The sequence below is a fragment of the Chaetura pelagica genome, unplaced genomic scaffold (assembly GCF_000747805.2).
Source record: "Chaetura pelagica isolate M959 unplaced genomic scaffold, ChaPel_1.0 scaffold112, whole genome shotgun sequence".
Classification (NCBI taxonomy): domain Eukaryota; kingdom Metazoa; phylum Chordata; class Aves; order Apodiformes; family Apodidae; genus Chaetura; species Chaetura pelagica.
The window spans coordinates 2,675,214-2,693,254 of record NW_009952798.1 but is presented as its reverse complement, the minus strand read 5'-3'; the positions used below and the strand labels follow the sequence as shown (position 1 = coordinate 2,693,254).

Genomic DNA, 18,041 nt, shown 5'->3' with positions numbered 1-18,041 from the left:
ACAGTCCAAAATGAAGTGTGACCACATACTGTGAGTTACACTTTACAGAGGCCAGCACCATTGAAATACAAAATCGTTCTCCTTTGACTTGCAAACCTCCACCCTTGTTTGTAAGGCAGGATGAAAAACACTGGAAGAAAGGGATTCCAAGAGAAAGGAATCCCGTGAAGCACATCCTCAGGCTCTGGCTGAGCTGCCATCCTCATTAACAGTGTGTGTTCCTGTGTGTAACTACAAAGTGCCTGACAAACAAAATCCACTGCAGAGTCATGACCTTTTGTAGGTGAAACGTGATCGGCTACTCACAAGGACATAATTTCATCTGTTGCTTCATTAGACAGGCAGCAGAACGATGCTGATCCTGACATTAATTGCTGTGAACAAATTTGAATTACTCCAGTGACAATAAAGTCCTAAAAGCTTGCCAGGTCCATTTTGGAAAATAATTTGTCTCTCATTTCAAGCAAAGTTGAGAATTGCTAAGAAGTAGAGAATGCTCAATTACGCAGTTTTAGATGGACTCCAGGTGTACCAGTTTTGCAGGTGGCACTTCAAAACCGTTCCTGAAAGCTGACACAAACATGCAGAGAAGCTCAGCATGTGAGGACCTGCACAGGAGGCAGCCAGTGCCTGCAGTCACAAGTCAACACTGCAGAGCTCACAACATAAATTACGCTTGGGACTCATTACACAGGAACAAATACAGTTCCCCCAAACTGCCTCCCTCTTTAGAAGGCAATTATAGCCCATAAATACAATTGAAGTTTTATTTCTTATTCCTTAAGCTGTTACTGAACCTTTTTCAGAAGATTCAATTCCACCCCTCTTCTATTGCATTCTGAATATCCGAACATCAAATTAGCATCAAGCCCTCCAAAATCAAGGAGCTTCAGAGACCATCTCTGCTTATTTTTTAGCTCGTTTTCTGAGTTTTTCTGTGTTTCCTAAGTTCTGGGAGAGACTCGCAGAATGGAAAGAGACGTGAGGAGATAAATTCATCAAATTGTTCCATCAAATGCACAAACAATAGGAACACAAAACGATTCCTTGTCTGATCTCATTCCAGTTCAGTCAGTATCTCCAGCAATAACAGATAACACTTCACGGAGAAGTGTAGTGTCCTTTCAATGTCACTCTTCAATAGCTTATTTACCAAGTGAGATAGATTTGAAGCTTTCAGTGTGGATTTAAAGGCTCAGCAGAGCCCAACAAGCAGGCTTCTCATAAAAAAGAAGTGATCAACATGTATGGGACAACAGAAAATTCACAGCCCATACACCAATCCTAGGCTCATACTAACTGGAAACTGCTGGACTAATCACTCCACTTTCCATGGAGGTCAGTGCCTCCAAATTGAGTATTTCCAATTGTATCTAGTCTTAGTTGACATCCCCCTGCTCCTCTCCTAGCATGCATCCCCCGTGGCTGAACAGGAAAGGTGGTAGGGAGCAGTTTGCTCCTCATTTGGTTTAACAATTGACTAACAGCTGAGCACAGGAGATGGTCCTACAGAGAGATGTTAGCATTTGGACAGAGACTGCTCAGTTATCAGATCAAGAGGATTTAATTTCTTTTTTAAACTCGCCCCTACTTAACCTTCTGAGGAAGAGTTGAATTGCCGTGATTTTCCCTTCTTCTTTCCCTCCATCCCCCAAGGAGGAGAATATTGGAGCTCCTACCCAGTCCTGTGTGTGCCGTGAAAACCAGAGCTAGGATCTCTATCAGAGTAGAAGAAAAATACATTTTGGATTCTACTTGGGAATAAATACAGCAGGTCAGTTTGTGACTCTTTTGTTTTGGGGATTGTATTTTCCCTTTATTTTATTAACCCTCCAGTGGCTGACATCAGTCAATGTGTCTATTCCATAAAGCCAGGATTTCCAACACCCCAGTATGCTTCTCCAGAACAAACCTCATTGGAACTGCTGGAATAAAGAGCAACACAAAGATCTGTGGGATCACAGTGTCTGCTGATGACTGGCAACTGCTAGGAAAGCACCTTGAGATACAGCAGTGAAGAGGACGTGCTGAGGGCTTTTAAAACAGTGTTGAACAGGGACTGGAGCACACCAAGACCCTGGTAAAATTCTTCATTTAAATGTGACTTGGCAAAATTAGCAGTGCAGTGCTGCATGCCCCTTGCTTCTCACTTACTGTCCAGCAAACAACTGGTTATGGTTTTAAAGGATAAAAAAAACTCAAAATGGTTAGCTGATATTTTCCATGTATCTGAAAACTCAAGTCTGAACACTTTTCATCTATCATATCCAGAGAAAAAAATCCTTCAGGTCAAGTGATTCCCATCACTGACACCTGGTACCCCCAGATCCCTGTTATAAATCACCAAACACAACTGGAGTTTAGCTATTGCAGGAAATGTTTGTTAAGAACCACGTAGGACATTGCTTATTTCCCAACATCCCAGCCATTAGTCATGAAGCATGAGAAACCCAAGTGGCTCTAATTCCACATTATTGCAAAAAACAACATAAGAAGATTAAAGATACAAAAAAAAAAAAAAAGCAGTCAAATCGCTCTATTTATATAAAATAAAGAGAGCAAAAGTGATGCCAATAGCTTAATTTTTAATATTGTACATTCTTTTTTAAAAAAAAAACAAGAAAACTTTGTCCCTCACATTTACTTGTCTAACTTATCACTTGCTTTTCTAGAGCAGAATAAATATTTTATTTTATACAATTAGAGAAAAATCTTCCAGAGCAGAAAATGGTAATGATGATGACAGATGGAAGAGAAGGCACAGAAAACATCAGTTTTAACCATAAAATTACCTAAATAAAGACATTGAAATTGCAAAGTGGTTTCTGTTAAGCTTCCATGAAATCATCAATCCAACAACAAATACCAATCCAACAACAAATACTTGAAAAAGTGAATTTGAGAAAGAAACTTCTTCAAAGGCATTTGATTCAAGAAACTGTGAGAGAACTCTAACTTATTAGAAATACCTTTGGATGTTACTGCAGCAAGAGACAAAGTGATAAGAGGAAATGATGTAATTAATGTACTGAAGTAATTTACATTTGGATGCAGCCAGGCATGTTACACAACCTCAGAAAAGAGATTAGTAGAAAGCAATGAGGAAAAGGATAAAAAAAAAAGAGACAAGGACTCTCTTTAAATCATCCCCAGAAGACCAACAAGTAGTGTATCAATATTCACCATTTCTAAAATAGCTAGAGATCTTACTGCTTCTTAGATGGAGACCAGTAAGTAAACCAGTGTTCTTCCCTATAGTATCTCACCTGGATTAAGGGTTAAGAGGTCAGCAGGCTACTCATGAGCAGGGAAGATGACCTTATACCTAAGCAGATGTTACGAGTTTAGTTAAGTGACCAGAGTGCCCAAGAAATGAGACTGCATGAAGAGATCGATTTTCTAGTTGGAAAATGGGGCTGCAACAGAGAGTGGCTATTCTATACAAAGTATTGGGAAAAAAAGGTAAATACCAGAAAATGCAATTATGTGATTTAAGCCAGTGTTAAGAAAAGCATGAAGAGGTTGAGCCTGCCAAACACAGCACAAGGTAGACATCAGAAATTTTTCTGATAAATGTTTTGAAACAGAACATTAAGAATTCCTCAAGTCTTCCAAAAGCTGACAAATTTCTTGCTTCAAGAACAAAATCAAAACTGCACTTTTACTTGAAAAACTGCTAGTTAGCTTCAAGAAAAAGCATTTGTGATCCAACTATATCCAGTTCTGCCTGAGGTAAAACATACTTCTAACTCGAACTATAATTCATCCCCGGACAGAGAGGATTACAGAGATGCATACAGGGAAACAGAACAATAAACCTCTTAAATAATGACAGCTGTGAAATTCCGTACTAACCTTTGGAAATCCAACTGAAAAGGATTGCCCTTTACCAAATACCTAGTAGTTACTCTGGAGCTGAACAGCTATATATATTCACCTCAGCATCTTCTACTCAGTCTTTGTTAGCAGTATTCCTGGTTTGGCTGCTTCCTATCCTGAAGTTTTGGGAAAGCTGAATCACAAAGCAGTTCATATCAGAAGGCTAAAGCAGATATCTGAGCTGACACAAGGCAAGGATTACACTGCTCACTTACCACTTACCTGCTTTATGGTCAGTAATTAGAACTTGGTAATCCTAATTAAGCATGTCAAAGCCACACAAACATTCACAAGAACTGCTGCCAACAGCAGCCTTCCAGGATGCTCAGCAGGTTGAACTGACACAAGCCCCACAGGACCAAGGATAAAACACACTCAAAGATTAATGATCCCAGCATACCAGAGTCTGCCCCTCCTCCAGGAACTGCAAACTGTAAAGGGATTTACTGGCTAAAAGCAATGCCTCAAGTAAAAATTGAACAGCTATGAGGCAGCAGTCAATACCAGGAACAGAAATTTATGTTGCTGTTTGTGAATCACAATTTTCATGCTGGCTGGTATATTCTGCAACCACTAACATTTCAGAGGCCTTTTTGTGGCAGCCTTGCATTGAGAGTACTTGATGATCCAGCAGCTGTACTTTAATGTATAGACTAAGCCCTTGATTGCAGCCTGCCCTCGTTACACTGCAGAGGTCACTAGCACAATTCATCAAATATGAATTAATTGCAGGTGGCAAACAGGAATGATAGCTAACTACCAAGCAGTATAATCTAGTTTAAAATAGTCAGAGAATTTCTCTTGAGGTTGTGTTGCTGTTGTTATTACTGCCTGATCTGATAGCTTGTTCTCTGTGTATCCCATTAAGGTAATTTCAATTTAAATGAAGAGAGGAAATAAACAGTGCTGCAATACATCATCTGCAAAATTCTCTTCTGCAAAATTCTCATAGTCTAAATATTTGATGTATATAATTACATATTTAAGGTTGCAACCTGAATGTATCTGATTTCTTCTTAGATCTTCTATCAATTTCACTTGTACGCATTTTTAGAAAAGATTTAATGGATCCCTTTATAGTTTCCTGTGTGTGTGTGTGTCTCAACATTTCCAGACAAATTAAGACTAAAAGCAGCTGCTCACTTCGGAGCATCATGTCTGTACTAGGTAGCAAAGTGCTTTCCCTTCTGGGCAGCCCTCACCCCACCCACAGTGCTGTGTGCCCTCCATCTTTACCTTCTGAACTCTTTTCTCAGAGAAATCCTTGTGCTGAGGCAATCCAAGACATCCAGCCCCAGTGTTTCTTTCTATGTATCATCCTTTGTCTAAAAACGTTAACGATGGATGAAACTAATTTAGTCTTCCACTGGTTATGAAGGCACCTTCCAGTTCATTGCAGTATCAGTCTCTGGGCACATTATATCCAGTCACCTTCTCCGGAAAAACAGTATTACCATAACAAAGCACTGAAACCAGTGCACCTGCTTCCTGACACATTTTTCATAAATTGAGTGTCCTTGTCTGCATTGCAACTTGACTCTTCATACCAGGAGCTGAAATGGTTTGTCCCAGTGTCTGTACTGACTGGGAGGCTGTGCCTCTGGAGAAAGCTGCGATGGTGATGCCCTGCTTACTCCCTGCTCTTCTACTAGCTCAGCTGCAGGATTTTTGCCTGCCAGGATTTACACCGATGCCACTAATCACAAAGTGCCACAGGCAGAAGTTACCTGCCATGAAAGAGTGGTTTGGTACTTCTAGCTGATAAAGCCTCTGATAGCAGTTTAGGCTTATCCTGCTTGAATCAAGCCGCAGCTCTGCAAACAGAAAGGACCTCTCAGCATCGTGATCACACAGGCAGGCAGTGAAGGAGGAAAGAAATAGTCACGATGAAAGCACATAAATTCAGTGGCACTGGAGGGCTCCCGCACTGGCCATGTGCTGCTGCCACTGCGCTTAGCCTTGCCCCAGCTCTCCCCTCCTGTCCCCGCTGCTTCAGGATGGGGCACTCTCCCTCCAGAAAATCCTTCTCTAGGCTGGAGGAGCCTGCCTCTATTTTGCACTAGAATTTCTCAGAGACAAAAGACTCCCGTCCCAACGCTGTGTTTTCCTCCCCCAGGATCAGAGCTCTTGCCCTGTCTCAGATTACGCTTTCACTCCCCCCGGCAACGCGGGCAGGGGAGGCTCCGGTGCAAAAGGCGCCCAGGACACGCTTCAGAACTTGCTCCGCGCGGTTTTTACGCAGCATTTGCAGTTTGTTCCCGTTCTGCAAAGCTACTGAGTGCACCTTCTCATTTACTGTGGAAAAATCCTTGAAGACAAGGGCACTGCTCACTTTGGAACCTGGTGCTTACCAAGCCATTTTGTGTCCAATTCAGTGCGTTCTTTAGGGAGTTTGCGTAGGTTCTTGAATGGCAGGCTGCATTTGAAGGATCTTTTTTCACAGTCTTAATTGGAAAAAAAGACCTGAAGTGGATTAATTTTCCTTTTCTTAAAACTTTAAGTGTGAAGCAGATAAGAATGAATTCATTGCTCAGAATATCTGCACAGCCATCTCTTACCCATCCTACTTCTTCCCAGCCCCCGCTACCCAAAGGTCACACTACACTTCTGCTTCTGTCCATGGATCACAATGGTTATACATTGTGCTACCCCCTCAAGTCCCCTTTTGTGCTGTTCATCATTACATGCCCAAATTACAAGGCTGTGAGTGCTGACTGCACATTCCTTGCTAGCATATTACTGGATCCCATGGATAATCAGGATTTATTGATGTGCTGCCGCCAATTTGTGTTCCAGCACTTGAAGGTCATGTTTTTCCTCTCCTCAGTATAATGAAAAAACACACCCTTCTGCCCCACTTTAAAAAAAAGCAACAAACCAACAACTTGATTTCAGGAAAGACACTAAGGCAGAAAATCAGGTTCAATACTGGTAAACAGCTAATCCTCATTTTCACCTGTTGAGTCACATTATACATGGTTTCCTTATATCAAAAGAAATACTTGTCAAGTATAAGCTTTTCTCTGTAAACAAATGTTTTAAGGATACTCTCAAGTTCCATTTGGAAACCTTCCCCAAGATTTTACAGCTTGTAACGTGAATATTCTAATAGTTATATTTGATGTAATGTACTTACTAGAAGTACTTAATTTGTTTGAATAGTACTTTGATAAAACAAGGCATCAGCAGACAAGCTGAAAAGGAGTCTCTTATGGGAGACTTAAACTAACCCTGGTGAAACACAGGAGTCTTTTCAGGTGTTTAAGGTAATTTCCAAAATTCTCTCATTTCTGATTAGAGCTAAGCTGGAAGTCTAACAAACCATCTCCCCAATGTGCATGTCCATTTTCTTTACAGATAAAATTGCCTACTTCTCCCTTACCTTTTCCCCAAAAAGCAAATGCAATGGACTGTTTTACAGTACATCAGTTGGTCTATGAGACAAGTGTTTTTAGAGACCAGTATTGCAAGGTACTTTTATCTCTAGCTGTTCAGTTCTACCCCATATGACATGTGCATTTTTATATGCAGATCTGCTGGCTACCATACAGCCTTTTGAAAAAGTGACCAAAAAATAAATTTGCATGACAAAACAGGAATGTAGTTGGATGATCCTGTGTCAAGAAGACCAAAAAAGAATTAAGCAATACAGGGAAAAAAACCTCAAACAACTGACACTCAAACAAATCCTTCTGTATACCACTAAAAAGTCTGCAAGCAAATAATAAAAAAGTACATTAGTAGTCTATAAAAATATTTGCTGAAAAGCAGAGTGGGGAGAGTAAAGGCTCAGATCCTCTGCAGCGTTCCTCCTCTCTTCCCTTCTACACAGCTCTTTTAGATGAAATACCAACGATTCAGTCAACAGGATCCGTTCACTTATGCCCCTCACTAGAGTGATGGAAAATAATCTAGGAATCAAATTCAATCGAAATACATGGCTTTTTGGAATCTGTGCTGAAATCCAGCTCAGGTACTTTCTCTGAATATTCTGAGCCCTCTCACAGGACTATCATTACCTACCTTTTCCAAAAGGATACAGTATCTGCTAAGGGGGAAGATTCAAGAGTGTACCAGAGAAGGGATATTCATAGGCACCAAATGGACAACGTAATTTGCTTCCCAAAAAGAAATGAAGTGGTCAGACCTCACCACACTGGGACACTGCTTACCTATGGGAAGTTCACATGAACATGCCTTGACACTGTGGACCAAGTTATAAAGCAAGAATAAAAGCTAGCAATGCAAGCTGCTTGCTCATCCTGGGGCAGATGTGGCAAGGAAGACTGTTAGCTCTAAACAGAAGGACATGACTGACCAATTTCAACAATTTCAATCAACCAAGTATCTCAACATGCACCTGTGGCCTTAACATGCTCTGGAAATGGTCTGAGTGTAAGTGAAGTACTGCAGGAACTAGAGAAAAACACCAGTAGTTTAATGTCATAAACCTGCACCAGAAAAATAATACTCAAATTGCAGCATGCAACAAACAAATATCAGCACCACTATCCTGCTGTAATTTCAGAGAGAAGAGTAAGAGAACTGAACTAGATACAACAGCTTGCAATATACAGAAAATACACTGGTTCTTACATGTACTGTAGGGTGCTTGACCTGAATCCACAAACAGGTTAGAATCCACTCATTAAAGAGATCAATTGACAAACCAGCAGATGAAAAGCAGCATACAACTGCAAGGTCATGTGCTTTCAATAGAAATCCAGGTCTCAGATACCCAGAAATTGAAAAGCAATGTTCCTGACCACAGCTAGAACACAACAAAGCATATGACTTCAGGCAATATTTGGTGTGTTCCAAAACTCCAAATGTATACTCTGTATCATAATACCAGGGATTATATAAATAATGAATAAAAAAATAACATTACCGTTTTGCTTGCAAGTGATGCATTTTGTTATTACAGCTTTTTGCTGTAACTACTTTTGTGCAATACATCTAATGAGACCAGTATGCAGAAATGTAAAAGTCTGGTGGGAAAATTCTGGCAGTTTCGATAACTGAATAAAGGTATTATTTATGCCACTTTTATTGTCACACTACATGGCAATGGACAACTCCCAGCTGGAATTCTACTAGAACCATTTCTGCTTTCCAGAAAATATTAGCCTAAACAGTACTGACTGGGCTACCTACACATTTTGCAATCTATAGCTGTCCATAAGACTCAGCCACTCAAAATGAATGATTTTATATTTTATATTTTTTAAATATAAACTGCACTGAACAAATGCATTAAGAACCTGACCTGGGTACACAAATATTACAGATAAACAAGAGGAAAAAACCCCACATTTTATGCACATTCCTGATAAAATTTTCAATGAAACTTAGCTGTGTTACATAAGTCCAAACAGGTGCTCACACAGTACATAACTCAGCAGAAAGATGGACTGAAAGCCATTAATCTCTCTCAACACAGTTAAACATTGAAAAAATGTTGTTAAATATCTGGGCTTTATAATATTAGATTCAGAAACAACTCCGTTGTAAATGCTCAACTGTGGAAATCCACAGGCAACCACACGGAGAATTCCAACTTCTCCACTGTACATTTCAGGGCACCTCAGGCTGAGCCAGATGACACTGGATAAACCAAACAACTGGGAAGTGATTCTGCAGCAGTGCCCAGGGCTACAGGTACAAGCACCAAGCACTGGGATGAGTAAAAAAAAAGTCTTCATCATGGTAGAACACACAGTGTTGCTGGAAGCAGCTCCATTATCCTGCAAGCAATCCTCAGCTTTTCAGAAAACTTTGGCAAAAAATCACTATTGGTCTATTTGCCACCGCTGTTATGTAGCGCAGAAATGAAGCATTGCTGCCTTTTCATTACCAGAAAAAAGCAAAGGGGCCTCAGGAGAGTCTACTTTGCCCTAAAACATTTTGCATACACATGTCTCACTTGGAACTTTCTTCCTAGTCCCATTTCACAGACATCCACTAGTCTGAATATCACTTAGTAAAAGTTTAACTCATTCATTCCTCCATACTAGGCAAAATATTAAAGGGGAGTGAAATAGTCTATAAACCAAGATCAGATTCCATATACCAGGCTGCTGCAGCAGTGCTTTCTTTCCAGAATAAGGTGGCCTTGAGATTCAGTACTTTCTATAGAGCATCCATGCAGATTTTAAACTACAAACTGGATGTTGAGGCATCAGAGCAAGATCCAGCTTTGGCTCAGTTACCAGCCTTTCACCAGCAACTGCTATATAGCGAGACACTTAGAAGTGCAAAGTCCATGAGGTGGGAAGTATGGACATGAAACACAAAAAGATTGTTAATGAAGTAAAACTGACAGAAGATTGCTTCTCCAAACCTCCATTACTAACACTCTATTAAATTTCTTAAGAATTAGTTATATTTCTGGGAATATTACCAAGAAGCTTTAGTTAATGGCCAGCATTGATGCTGTGTATATACAGAACCTTGTGCTTATTTGGTAAAGCAACTTGAACAGGCTGTAGAGTTGTCTGTTCTTCCTCAGATTAGTCGGGCTTCAGAAGACTGGTCAAGCTCTGTCAGTTGCAAAACTCTTCCTTGTTGTTTTTTTCCTTTATTCTTTACCCTTTTAAATTCCTTGCAAAAATAAATGCAGACCATACATAAGTGTCTGAAACACTACTACATCAAAGCAATATAGAGAGAGATTACACTCATTCTAACAAATACTTTTGCTTTTTCTTAAATACTGCAAAAACCTGCATCACTCTAGCAACTATTTCACAGGGCCACTCACTGAAACACAAGGTGAGTGAGACCTGCTTGTTGTGACAACTTCTTCCAGGTCAACAGTTTAAAGTAAAAAAAACTCCAAAATATTTCAACTTATGTTTCAGTGTGCCTAAGGTGATGGATGTTATCTTGAATTCTAGAATTATTTTCTTGTATGTTCACATATACTGCTGAAATTCTTGAACAAATAAATGGTGTTCGACGTCAAAAACGAAACATGCTGTCAACAATTTGTACAAAGGTAAAGGTGAAAAATATAATTTGGTTACAAAAGAATTTGTTAACACCATCTGTACACCACAGGTAACGCTTTTCAGAAGATAAATTTATCACCATCCCCATTCAATCATTCTGAGATATCATCTCTTGTCTCATAAAGCATGCATTTCCTATGCAGTAATTAGTGTTTATAGAGTACTTCCTACTTTAGTGTGAACAGTACAGATATTATACAGTAACTCCACTGAGATGAATGAGGGGTAAGTTTAGGCATGTTATTTTATCAAAAAGATATTTTACTGGTATAGCTCCAAAAGAGCCAAGAAAGGTAAGTGATAAAAGCACCAGCTTAGACTTTTTTGAACATAAATTCAGGCATTTTAATGTGTATCTCAGTAAAGCTTCATGAGTTTCCATGTAGCTTATTTGTATCTGTTATGGCACTTGGACTCTCCTAACAGGTATTTAGTTACCTAGGTCATCTAGGCTAAAGAATAAAAGGTCTGCTAAAATTAACCATTTCTGTAAGAAAACACTCCTGTCCCAACCTTCAAAGCCCTTAATTTTCCTGGAAGTTGAACAAAAATACAATTTTTCATATTTCACATCATCTTAATAAGTTGCCTTTGACAATGATGTCACATTAACTTTTTAGATCTCTAGTGATTTAGGAACACAAAGGAAGGCAACCTTACCCACTTGAAACAAACCAAATGGTGTTCTGCTCCTTAATAATTATAACATGGAGTATTGATACTTGTGTATCCTTTTGTTGGACTAAAGTCTTTTAAGTAATTATACATATTAAGGAAGAAGTCTGAATTTAATTAATGGTGGCTTATAATGGTAGCTTTTCCTCCATGTAAGGCAGTATTCTGACACCTACTGGCCTGGTATCCAACCATACATTTGAATACACTGCATTTACTATTAAAAAGGAGCATATATATTAATCCAAATATAAGAACAGTTAAAGGAACACAAATGATATACATTTAAAACAAGCCCATGTATTTTCATATAAATCTCACAACCCTACCAGTATTTTGGTAGATTTCTATTGCTTTCTTAACTCATCTGAACTACTGTATATTATGAAGCTTTAATACAAGCAGATTTCAGGAAAAAAAAAAGTTACATTTGGAAGGGAAAACAAAGATGTGTCAAGTAAAAAAAAAATCCAAGAAGCTTTTTTAAAAAAAAAAATTCTTTACTTGCAAAATTAAGCAGCATGCTATTTTGTGATATTTGAATTAAAAAAGACTAATTAGACCGAAATAAAAAAAAAAAACCTAAAAATGGTAACTCTATAAATAATGAAAATTTTGATTTCACTAGACTTTAATGAAAAACATTTGGTAATTAAATACTTGCTACTGTTCATTATGTTGATGAACTTTATTAGGGTTAAAACTATAACAAAGTTCATCCTAAAACATTTTGCAATGCAAAATTATTTTCACTTGAGGAGTGTCTCAAATTGAATGCTAAGAATTACAAGCAATCTTCAGAAGCTGACACTCACGTTCATAAAACTTTATACATCTTTCAGAACTAAGATATTTATACTACTAAAATCAAACATGCATCACTTCCCATACATTCTGGTATCATGATTTATATTACATTATGTAACACCGTTCTTCTAAACAGCAGCAGTTTTATCATACGTTTGCTCCATTTTCTTTGGATTTCTGATCTTTATCTTCATTCTTCACTATCTCCTGTAAAAGAAAAAAGAAGAGAATGTAATGAGCTCTGGAACTGATTCTTCTCATGTGAACTGTAAAGCAGCACGAGACAAAGATACTGTTTGATGTCAACTCTAAATATTAATGTGAACTGAGATCTTACTCAAATCTTAAAACTAATTCAACTTCTCCTGTATCTTCCTGAAAAGTAGAGGGGGCAGATGTTAAATGTAATCTAAGCACTTCTGAAGAGAAGCACAAGTAATATCCCCAGAAGCCTCACTTCATAGTCTTAAGCTTTGGGGGTTGTTGGGCTGGTTTATTTTTCCTGTTGGCAGTGGGATTTTTTGAGGTTTGTTTTTGTCTCTGTTGTGTTTTGGTTTGAATTGGTGTTTTTAAGAGCATGTGAAAACAGTTTTTGCAAAATCCATACTTTAACAGTTCTAGCCTAAAATACTTATATTGGTCAAAGCTGTCTGAAAACACTAGGCTTAGAAGACATTTAATCTCCAAAATATCAGACAGAATGAGCAAGGCTAGTTAGTATTTAACTAAGCTAAGAGCACAGCAGAAGGTGGTTATGTAGTGCCTTCAGGGCTGGTCCTGGTGGAGGCAGCACATCTACAGCATGTGGTGTAGCACAGGACTGATGACAGATGGCAAAGGAAGTTCTAACATTTGCCAAGTTTTCTAGGGTTTTTTTTGTGCGTGGTTCTCAGAGCTTTTGTAGATGCTGTATCATCTGTTCGTACTAAATGTAGGCAGAAGTAGTACTATGAAGGCACCTTCCTTCTAAGCCTGACACTAAGTAGCCTTCATAACCTACCTCTATTCAGCCTCCTGAAATTCTCTCTCTGTACAGGGATAGAAATACTCTGGAGTATTACCTATTTTGCTTAAATCTCATTTTACTGAATGAGAAAGTTAGATAATCTGAAATATTGGAAGTTCTGCCTTGAAAAATTACTCCTAACTGATAAAACAGAAGAGGTTTGGACTGTTGGGAATGGACAAGATCATGACAGAAAAACATAAGGAAGGTTTGAGATTTACATTAACTTTTATACATTTTAAAAAAGATTTAAGTCAGGAACATGTTTCAAACTTAGAAAAAAATATATTGTATTTGGTAGCTTTAAATAAATACTATCACACTGAGCATCTTCTATATATTAAGGTACTACTGCCCTGCATTCAAGTGAAAATTTTTTATTCTGAACTTTTTGTTCTAATAATTGGGTCTGCATACCACGATCAAAAATGGAATGAAACAATTCTAACCTGTTTAAGAACACTCTGTATTTCATCCATAACTGTAGCTAAATTTTTGATTGTCTTATTCAGCTGACCCTCAAATTGCAAATTCTTATCATCTGAGATCTTCAAATTTTCCTGCAGTTGGCCAAGGTCCTTTTTCACGTCTTTGAGCTCCATGGACAGACTTTTGTTAGAATTCTCCAATTGCAGTATGGTCTTTTCATCCTCATCTTAGGGAAAAAAACCAAAGCAGTCAATTCCAATGCTGTGTACTTTGATATTCCCTTTACATGCCAACACACGATTTTATTGATTTTTAAAGAACATTAACAATTGCATTGCATTACCATTAGATAATACTAAATTCTGACAACATTTGAAAGTCTCACATGCAACGTGAATAAACAAGATAAAAGCATTTCAGTCTGGTGACAGTGGTACTCAACAATAGCTGGTGTGCAAGTTCAAAGGGCTTGGGAAATAGGAAACAGAAGTTTAAATTTCATATCTATTTGTTTACCATAGATCACAAATATTACTCAGATCCTAGCATCTTGCATCCATGTACTCAAAGTAATTTACTCAAAGTAATGTCCCACCTGTTTTTTCTTCCAGTAACTGAAGCTTTTGTTCTATCTCTGCCCGCACTCTTTCACTCTTCTCCAGCTTCTGTAGAAGGCTCCCAACATCCACCATAGCTCCATTGTACACAATGAGGCCAACATTTTCTTCTACAGCTTTTGATTCTTGCTTTATACTAGGTGATGGTAACAGTAATCTGTTTCCTGTATTAGATAAGCAGCATTAGGAAACAATAATTCTGTTGTTTTTCAGTTCTAGTAATCAACCTCAGAAACTTCCTTAAAGAATAAATTCCTACAAGAATAAATATAGATTCAAGTTTGCTGGTCTGTCATTTCTGTCCTCCTTTCTTACCACCCCAATTCCCCCATTTAAAAAGGAGCATGCTCTTGAAATAATGTCTCCTCTCTGCAGTAGTTTGTCTTCAAAAATCAGGCTCTGTTCTACTACCTACACCACTAATCCTCCTGACTGCAAAATTGCTGTGAATGAAAAATTATGTTCATCAATATTCAGCATTAATCTCTGTCCTCCTTCCTGTTCCAAGATACTAAGATTTATCCTATAGAAGGAATACAACGTGCTGGAAGCCAGAAATACTGTAATTTATTAACTACTCAAGATTCATTTTTCCAAACTGGCAGGTTTCCTGCAGGCCTGAATTAGTTTCTGCAGGAAAGCAAGCATCTCAGAACTCTCATTATCATTTGCACACAATTATCTGGATGTTTGTGCCATAAGAAGAATAATACCACCTAACATATCTTCCTGCAGCTCTTCTGATTCCTCTTGATTTTCTTCATCTTTAGAAGTATCTGTTAGTCTTCTATAAAAGCACGATTCTCTAAGCACTACTTTATTAAGAAGCTTCTTGACCTAAAACAGAGCCATGGAAAGAAATACAGTGTTACCTAATACAGAAGACATTACATTCCCTGAACAAGGACGTTTTAATTGTAAAACTCAAGAGAAACTGCAGAGCTTTTTGAACTTAAATATACTGGGGCCTAAAATTAAAACAAGCTAGAAAAAACCCCAAGATACAATATTGAGACAAAAACTACATATACAATATGGGCATATTAAAAGAGCTACAAACTTCACCTTTTCATTCCAAGACAACTTACAAAAGAGTAAACCAGTATTTAATTGTAAATATGAGGTGGTTACAAAAAAACCAGGAATCAAGTATATCAGCAACACCCTTCAGATGCTAAACTATACTTCCCCCCAAAAAGAGATTTCTTTTACTATACAAGACCTGAGCACGTGACAGGTGTAGTCCAAGAGTGTACAGTATCTCCTCCATGTCCTTCTCCAGAAGATATCCACAATGACTTTGATCAAAATAAACAAAAGCCATCAGAAGATCCCTATTAACAGTCACCATCTGCGTCTTGTCTTTCTCCTACAGAAAATCCATTATGGGATCATTAGGAAGTTAAAATAACATTTTTCCATGATCTACTAAATACAAGTTTTCATCTGTTCATTTTATCACAACTCTCACAAATATAACTGGCATTTACTGACTGAGCTCAAATATACCATAAGCAAGCAATTTAGGACAAGAAATCTTTCAAATCTGTAAGACAGCACAAACAAGGGACAGTAACCTCTGGCAGACAAACTTTTCTTCATGCTCATACAAAAAAACAACTCAGTAATTAACCTAATTCAACATCCCTTCTCCTCCCAGTGAGGTTTTACTGAATAGCTGTTTTCAAAGTTAAATATCCCTCAACACGTAATGAACAAGCATCTAGCTCTTACAGCTACAGGACTTCTGCAATCTGTGTCTTCCCATTATTCCTATTCCTACATCTCCTACTTTTTTTTCCAAGAAAAAAGAGAATCGGAAACTTGTTTTATTCTTGAATTTATATATAAAGTTGAAGTCTAACAAATTAAACTTATGCTGTTCCTTTATCTGAAGGGAGAAGGTAAGCTATTGACCTCCTCACACAAAACACATCCCTTTTCCTGTATGGAGATGTAAAACATCACAATAATTCCAAGCTTCACAACTGAAATGCCAGTTTATCTATCAAGTTAAGCTTCTGCTTTCCTTACAGAAGGACACAGCAGTTGAAAATAATGGATAAAAGAATCATATCTGCTGCCTCTTATGGGCACATACAGCATTAGTCCTCGTGTATTCTTTCACACAGATCATTATCTCATGTAATAAAGTTTTTCCCAACAGCTTTCACCCAATGGATTTCAAAATTTAAGTCAAAGTAGGTTGTAAGCACCTTACCCAAAAAGCTGAGGGGTTCCCTCTAATTTCTACATACTTTAATGTTTCAGTCCTGAAGTGCTGAAGGAATCAAGCATTGCAAATAGGTTTTATAATAAAAATAAAGTGAAACTCTAATTAGGACACCTCTAAGAAGGTTATATGTAGTTGTTAAGAAAGGTGTTAATTACTTTATCTTTAGATGACCTCTCTTTACAATGCCTGTTTCCCTCTCTTCTGTCCTCCCGTTTGTTCATTTCCTCTTCATCCCGGTCTGTAAAACACAAGGAAAATTCAACATATCCACAGCAAAAGATGGTATAACAGTTGTCTCAAAACACACATGTTCATTTAAAAAGTTCATATAAAGCCCCCAAATATATGAAATTAATATATTTCTCTGAAAAATAAAACCCAATGTCCTTTAAGTGTGTCCTCTTATAGTAAGACCAGAGAAAAATAAAAATTTAATGTAAGCCTTCTGTCATTTTTTTCCCCCGTGTTTTTTTCACACACACAGGACAGAGGAGTTTAAATAAATGCTAACTAAAGGTCTAAATGACTTCCACCAACATCACCATCTATTTCAGTGGCGTGCAGAAAATTACAACAATTCTCCCTAGTGAAGCTTGGCACGAGTCTGCATTCAGCTTTAGTTATTCCCACTAGGACAAAATCAGTACTGTTTACTCTCAAATATTTTATATATGAAAAACAGCAACAACTTTATAATTAAAAGCATGTGTTTATACTCAAGTTTGAGTGAGATATTACTGAACCTATGGTTTCGTTTCTCCAAGAAGTCACAGATCACATTGCTTCTTAGATGTGAATTACAATCTGCAGGATTTTTTGTTTAAATGTAGACAGCACAGTAAAACTAACTCTAGAATCAAGAGAAAATGACAACTGCAGGGATGGATTATGGCATGCACCTCTGTACCTTATGTGAAAGTCTTTGGTCAGAGAATCACGTGCCAAGCTCAGCTTTAAGCTCACCTTTCTTGTGAGAAAAACTTTGGAAAAAAGCTAGGTTATCACAACATTTGTCTAATTTTGCCAACATGTTTCTGAGAATCAATAGCTTTCTCCTGCCCCTCTGTGGCATGTTGGATTGTTCTCAGCAGCTTTTGACTGGGAATGGCACAAGGACAGATTATGGGAAGTAGCAGCACTTCCCATAATCTCACTCTCACAGCCAGTTTATAAGCAAGAAAATTATTTTGGAAACTACAGATCATTGCCAATTTTTTAAGGCTGGTGCAGTACTCTGCCAAAAGTACAAATGAAACTGCCAGAACTGCAGTATCTAAGCAGTTCAAATCCATATCTCTAGCAAAAGCTCTCCACAAAAGGAGAAAAAACCCAAGGAAATATGAACCAAGAAGCACACACCATGTCCCACACCTTTCCGA

The 18,041-nt window shown here is 38.0% G+C and overlaps 1 protein-coding gene across 2 annotated transcripts in view; it reads right to left on the bottom strand.

The window, feature by feature from the left end:
• Positions 1-11,944: 11,944 nt before the first annotated feature.
• The window catches only part of CCAR1 (cell division cycle and apoptosis regulator 1), a 27,034-nt gene continuing 20,937 nt past the window's right edge, over positions 11,945-18,041 (bottom strand). For both annotated transcript variants that reach the window (XM_009994860.1, XM_009994861.1), the window contains 6 exons: positions 16,818-16,900; positions 15,649-15,795; positions 15,143-15,263; positions 14,405-14,590; positions 13,830-14,035; positions 11,945-12,581 (listed from right to left, as the gene is read on the bottom strand). In XM_009994860.1, the coding sequence (XP_009993162.1) occupies positions 12,522-12,581; positions 13,830-14,035; positions 14,405-14,590; positions 15,143-15,263; positions 15,649-15,795; positions 16,818-16,900 (803 nt within the window). In that variant the 3' untranslated portion in view covers positions 11,945-12,521. The remainder of the gene's footprint in view (positions 12,582-13,829; positions 14,036-14,404; positions 14,591-15,142; positions 15,264-15,648; positions 15,796-16,817; positions 16,901-18,041) is intronic.